Consider the following 7184-nt stretch of genomic DNA (forward strand, 5'->3'; position numbering starts at 1 on the left):
CCACTTCTAGACATATTCTATGAATTTATTTGATCAACATTTTAGCTTTATTGGTATTGGGACAATTTTCAATGTGTCCAACACTCTTGGGTTGGATATCATCGAAGAGTCAGGAGAAAGGGAGCAGGAGAAAAGTTTCAGCGCTCTTCAGCAAGGGCTGCAAGGGGTCCTGCTTAAAGTCTATATGACATCACAGTCTTGTTCAACAAACTCCAGACTGCTAGAACCTGTAGAAAATTGAAAAGGATTAAGTAGGGACAGATAAAATGAAGACTTTTAACAGATTTTAAGCTCATGGGATTTGTTATCTCAGATATAGTATAGCTTCTACTGACATAAAACTTTCTTAAAAAATTAAATTAGGTACATTTATTAATATGCTAATGGAAGCAAGAGACACTCACTGTTCTGAAGGGTATTCTTAATCTTTTGTGGGTCCTCCTGCCCTCTGCCCTCCTTATTTTCAGAATTCTGAGGAACATGGTCAAAGTCTGACCTGAGACATTAGGGGATGTGACAAAAGATGTGCTTTCACTGCACGAGAGTATATAGGTATTTAGAGGCTCTTAACATACTATCAAAAATTTTAATTGTAATACAGACTACACTTATGTGGATAAAGAAACATATATGTAGGGCTTCCCTGGTGGTGCAGTGGTTAAGAATCCACCTGCCAACACAGGGGACATGGGTTCGAGCCCTGGTCCGGGAAGATCCTACATGCCGCGGAGCAACTAAGCCCGCAAGCCACAACTACTGAAGCCCGCGCGCCCGGAGCCCGTGCTCCACAACAAGAGAAGCCTCCACAATGAGAAGCCCACGCACTGCAACGAAGAGTAGCCCCCACTTTCTGCAACTAGAGAAAGCCCATGTGCAGCAACAAAGACCCAACACAGCCAAAAATAAATAAAAATAAATTAAAAGAAAAAGAAACATATATGTAGATTTGCAAAGAGGAGTAACTGGATTCTTTTCTCAGCAATACTTTGCAAATAATAGATCTTAAATATACAACACATGTTGGCAAAATAAATAACAGTTGTTTGCTGTTTCTTCAATGATCATATTGTAATGTCAACGGGAGATTGTCACCCTGAGTGTGAGAATTTCTAGCTACAAACTGTTGCATGTGTAGCAAATAGGGATCTGCACAAAATAGATTTTAAAAATCACTAAATATACGTAAAGGAGTAGCCAACTAAATATTCCATGTATAATTTCTTCTCCTTTATTTTAAAGGGAATATTTATGGAACCCACATATCTGTTTATTTTTTTGGCTGCAGTGCACAGCTTGCAGGATCTTACTTGCCAGACCAGGGATCGAACCTAGGCCCTGGCAGTGAAAGCCCTGAGTCCTAACCACTAGACCGCCAGGGAATGCCCTCAAAACCACATATCTTGAATCTGTATTTTTTGGTACTGTTCTCATTTTTCATAAAATTCACTAGAGGTCATTCATGAAATATAAATTAAATTATATCATTATAGGTAATTTCAAATATGTAAAAGTATAATTCACAATAAGTTGTTTGTCAAACAATATATTTTAGCTTTGTAAATATGACCATGGTTGGTATAATACATATCAATCTTCATTTGAAGTTTGCAAAGATAGCCCAACTGTTAAAAATCTATTAATGTGGTATACCACATTAAGAAATTAAAGGAGGAAAAACTGATCATCTGATAGATGCTGAAAAAGCATTAAATAAAATTCAACATTGATTAGTGATTAAAAATTACTGTTAAGAAACTAGGCAGAAAAAGAACATTATTAACTTGATGAAAGGTAATTTTCAAAAACTTATTGGTGAAATTTTATAAAGCATTTCTATTAAAGTGAAGAAAAGCGTAAGGAATCCCTCAGTCTTTGCTTCTTTTTGCCTTTGTCCTGGAGGTTCTGCCAGAGAAATAAGAGGAGAAAAAGGGTATCATCATTCATTTGGTGAGGGGGAAGGACCAAAGAAGGATTTCTAGAGAATGGAGGACCAGAAGACACACTGTGGGTTTCACCTTCAAGCTGTGTCACAGGCTTTCTGGACACCTGCCCGCAGCTGCCTTCCCTTTAACTCTGTGCTTTCTCTTCTGCTTCTTAAGCTCCTGTCCCTCCCCACACCTAATATCCAACCCATCACCCAGCCAGCAGTCCTGCTTGTGGCTGGCTTCTCCTTTCAGCAGCTCAGGGAAAACTCCGAGGGCCAAGAACTGCCTCTTCCCGAGACGCCGTCCCTCACTGTGGATCCTGAGCAGCTCAGCTCCATGCACCTGCAGACCTGGCCTCTTTCTCTCTTCCATCTCAGCAAGGACTTAGGATCAGAATTTGATTCCTCTTTAAGCTTTATCTTTAGCTATTAAAAACAGATGAACTTGCAATTTTTGCTTCCTTTACCCTACTTGGGATGTCACTTTTCGATATCTGGCATCTTTCCTGTGGCTGATGGTAGGATGAAGTTCTCCAGTGATGGTATCTGCCTCTCAGACTCATCTGTGGAATGAGTTTAAGTGTTTTTCATCACTCTCTGGCTTGGGTCTCAATAATAGCACTGTCTTGAAGTATTGTTTTGGTCTTGGTTTCCCCCATAGTCCAAAAACATGGTGAACACACACACTCTCTACTTAGTCCACAAAATGCATATTGGGGCTTGGGACGTCTTTTCATTTACTTCTATGTTTGGACAGATACACAAGGATTGATTATATCTTCTACAAACTTCACAATTTTCCTCTGACCTTTATTTATTCCTACATAGGAAACAAATGGATTAAATTTTTATTTCCTCCTTTGAAATTTATGCTTCTAAAGCATGAGGAGTTTTAACCAGGAAAATACTTTAAGGCCAGTGGGATACTGAGTTAGCAAAGAAGACTAACAGAGAAGGTTTCTTTATTATTGGAAACTCAACGCTGGTTATTTGACGTTTATAATGTGCATCCTGCCTGCTTCCAGAAAGATCTGAGATGGCATACAATAAAGCAGGCAGGCAGAAGGGAAAGCAGGCCAGCAGGGATTCTGTGTGGCAGTGTGGGACAGGCAAATTCAGCTGCAGCAACTTAATGGCACCTTTGGCTTACAAAGGCCCTGTAGTTTATACACTGAGTACTTGTCCTAGTACTTTGGAAAGGCCACCCCAGTGATAGGCTAGCTAGATATCTATAGAAGAACAACTTTTTCCTCAGCCCAGAGTTCTCATATGTGTATTGCTGTATGTGCTTTGTATCCTGTCCTTCTTTTTAGTAAATATTTTGTCTCTCTAGCTATAGAAGTTGTACCTACAGCAAGGCTGTTCACATGGAACTGAGCTATTATAACACAAGTCAGTGGGATTCTCCTCGTGTGCTTTAGGGAAGGAAAGGACAGTTGGAGCATTAGTTTTGTTGGTATGTCACGTTACTCTGTCCCCTGACAGTATTTCCACATGGCTCCTAAAATCAGGGGCCAATAATTCTACTGGTACCTGTTGCAGAAGGTCATCTTTTTGAATGCGTCCCTGAGCTCTGGGCTCCGGAAGGCATATATGAAGGGGTCAATGACGGCATTACACATGATCAACACACCGTTCACCTGGAAGAGGGACATGTAGCAGGCACAGTAGGGGTCAGCCGGGCAGAATGTCATCAAGAGGACATGAAGGACAAAGGGTGCCCAACAGAAAATGAAGACCCCGAGCAGAACAGTCAGTGTGACAGCCCCTCTCATGTTGGCTCTGGGAAGCGTGGAGGTCCTCCTGGCGTGGGAGCGGGCCAGCAGGAACATGTGCAGGTAGAGGCAGAGGATGAAGGCCAGCATCAGTGGGAACAGCGCTGTGAAGGCGATCACCGTGGGGACGTGATGGGAAAAGGTCACGATGGTGATACTGCTGCCCATACAGCACGTCCAGATGACCATCAGGACGACAAGGGCACGGCGTGGGGTCACGATGCGATGGTACCTCAGAGCGTGGAAGATTGTGATGTAGCGGTCAGCAGCGATCACAGACAGGCTGCAAATGGAGCCAAGGAGGGAGAGGATGAACAGGGAGTCCACCACGTCATCTGCTGTGGTTTCAAAACTGCCTTGAGGCTTGAGGTAACCCATGTTTCTGAACATGATCAGGATGTTTTCCAAGATCTTGTACAGGCTGCCCAGCATATCGGAAATAGCCAAGCTGCAGATGAAAAAGTACATGGGTGACTGAAGATTCTTATTCTTGATCACAGTCAGAAGGACCATCAGATTCTCCAAAACCCCAACAATGGATATTGTGAAAAATATCTCTTCTGGCAAAACCACAGGAGGACAGTCTGAATTATTTCTTGCTGTACTGTTGATGCTTTCATACAGGTTGATAATGTGTTTCATCTCTCCTGTGCGTGGTTAAGACAGGGATGTTACTGGGACTTGACAGAAAACTTGATTGATTCTTCAGAATCTTTTCTTCTTTGTAGTTCTTGCTGAAGATCTGAGGTAAAAACCACACAGCCACCTAAAAAAGTGTATGTAGGAATATCAGTTGCAAAATAGATCACAAAATAAAAACAAGCCATGTTAGCTTTGAGGAAGCTCTATTGCCTCTGCAAAATATAATGGTGGAATATTTAAATAAAACAATTTACTGGACCCTCATATTTTAAAAAATCTTTCCTAAATATATTTTTATTTTTAATTGAAGTATAGTTGATTTACAATGTTTTGTTAGTTTCAGGTGTACAGCAAAATGATTCAGTTATGTATATGTTTGTGTATATATATATTATTTTTCAGATTCTTTTGTTTATTTTATATATAGTAACATATACCTGTTAATCCCAAACTCCTTTTATTCCTCCCCGCTTTCCCCTTTGGTCACCATAAGTTTCTTTTCTATGTCTGTGAGCCTGTTTCTGTTTTGTAAGTTCATTTATATCATGTTTTTAGATTCCACATATAAATGATATCATATTTGTCTTCCTCTGTCTGACTTACTTCACTTTGTATGATAATCTCTAGTTCCATCCACATTGCCGCAGATGACATTATTTCATTCTTTTTTATGGCTGAGTAATATTCCATTGTATATATATACCACATCCTTTTTATCCATTCATCTGTTGATGGACACTTAGGTTGCTTCCATGTCTTGGCTATTATAAATAGTGCTGCTATGAATATTGGGGTGCATGTATCTTTTTGAATGAGAGCTTTCATCTTTTCCAGATATATGCGCAGGAGTGGGACTGCTGGATCATATGGCAACTCTATTTTTAGTTTTTAAAGGAACCTCCATACTGTTCTCCATAGTGGCTGCACCAATTCCCACCAACAGTGTAGGAGGGTTCCCTTTCCTCCACACCCTCTCCAACATTTATTATTTGTAGACTTTTTTTTTTTTTTTTTTTAATTTTTGGCTATGTTGGGTCTTTGTTTCTGTGCGAGGGCTTTCTCTAGTTGTGGCGAGCAGGGGCCACTCTTCATCGCGGTACGCAGGCTACTCACTGTCGCGGCCTCTCTTGTTGTGGAGCACTGGTTCCAGACGCGCAGGCTCAGTAGCTGTGGCTCATGGGCCTCGTTGCTCCGCAGCATGTGGGATCTTCCCAGACCAGGGCTCGAACCCGTGTCCCCTGCATTGGCAGGCAGATTCTCAACCACTGTGCCACCAGGGAAGTCTGGTAGACTTTTTAATGATGGCCATTCTGACTGGTGTGAGGTGATACCTCATTGTAGTTTTTGTTTGCATTTCTCTAATAATTAGTGACGATGAACACTTTTTTTTTTTTTTTTTTTTGATGAACACTTTTTCATGTGCCTGTTGGCCATCTGTATGTCTCCTTTGGAGAAATATCTATTTAGGCCTTCTGCCTATTTTTTGATTCAGTTGTTTGGGTTTTTTTTGCTATTTAGTTGTATGAACTGTTCGGGTTTTTGTTTTTTCTTTTTTTTTTTTTTTTTGGCTGCGTTGGGTCTTCGTTGCTGCACATGGGCTTTCTCTAGTTGTGGCGAGCGGGGGCTACTCTTCACTGTGGTGTGCAGGCTTCTCATTGCAGTGGCTTCTCTTGTTACAGAGCATGGGCTCTAGGGCGCGAGGGCTTCAGTAGTTGTGGTGCACGGGCTTAGTTGCTCCATGGCATGTGGGATCTTCCCAGACCAGGGCTTAAACCTGTGTCTCCTTCATTGGCAGGCAGATTCTTAACCACTGCGCCACCAGGGAAGCCCTGTTCGTATATTTTTGAAATTAAGCCCTTGTTGGTCATATTGTTTGCAAGTATTTTCTCCCATTCTCTAGGTTGTCTTTTCATTTCGTTTATGGTTTCCTTTGCTGTGCAAAAGCTTGTAAGTTTAATTAGGTCCCATTTGTTTATTTTTGCTTTTATTTCTTTTGCCTTAGGAGACTGATCTAAGAAAGCATTGCTACAATTTATGTCCGACAATGTTTTGCCTATGTTCTCTTCTAGGAGTTTTATGGTGTCATGTCTTATATTTAAGTCTTTAAGCCTTTTTGAGTTTATTTTAGCAAATGGTGTGAAAGTGTGTTCTAGCTTCATTGATTTACATGCAGCTGTCCAGCTTTTCCAACACCACTTGCTAAAGAGACTGTCCTTTCTCCACTGTTTTCTTGCCTCCTTTGTCAAAGATTAATTGACTGTAGGTGTGTGGGTTTATTTCTGGGCTCTCTATTCTGTTCCATGGATTCATATATCTGTTTTTGTGCCAATACCACATTTTTGATTACTGTAGCTTTATAGTATTGTCTGAAGTCTGGGAGCGTTATGCCTTAAGATTTGTTCTTTTTCCTCAGGGTTGCTTTGGCAATTCTGGGTCTTTTGGGGTTCCATATAAATTTTAGGAATATTTCTCTAGTTCAATGAAAAATGTCATGGATAATTTGATAGGGATTACTTTAAATCTGTAGATTGCTTTGGGTAGTATGGCCATTTTAACAATACTAATTCTTCCAATTCAGGAGCATGGGATATCTTTCTATTTCTTTGAATCATCTTTAGTTTCTTTTATCAATGTTTTATAGTTCTCAGCTTGTAAGTCTTTCACCTCCTTGGTCAGGTTTAGTCCTAGGTATTTTATTTTATTTTATTTTATTTTGGACACATATTTAAAAGGAATTTTTTAAAGTTTCTCTTTCTGATATTTCATTGTTAGTGTAAAGAAATGCAACAGATTTCTGTTTGTTAATCTTGTATCCTGCTACCTTGCTGAATTCACTTATCAGT

The 7184-nt window shown here is 40.3% G+C and overlaps 1 protein-coding gene across 1 annotated transcript; it reads right to left on the minus strand.

The window, feature by feature from the left end:
- Positions 1-473: 473 nt before the first annotated feature.
- On the minus strand, positions 474-7178 carry MC2R (melanocortin 2 receptor). Its single transcript, XM_082355018.1, has one exon. The coding sequence runs from the start codon at positions 4339-4341 to the stop codon at positions 3448-3450; it is 894 nt and encodes a 297-aa protein (XP_082211144.1). The 5' UTR covers positions 4342-7178; the 3' UTR covers positions 474-3447.
- Positions 7179-7184: the final 6 nt, after the last annotated feature.

Source organism: Balaenoptera borealis (assembly GCF_965194805.1).
Source record: "Balaenoptera borealis genome assembly, chromosome: 14".
Taxonomy (NCBI): Eukaryota; Metazoa; Chordata; class Mammalia; order Artiodactyla; family Balaenopteridae; genus Balaenoptera; species Balaenoptera borealis.

Bases quoted from the DNA above. Each gene is read 5' to 3' on its own strand.
- MC2R (XM_082355018.1), bottom strand. From the start codon at position 4,341: ATGAAACACATTATCAACCTGTATGAAAGCATCAACAGTACAGCAAGA.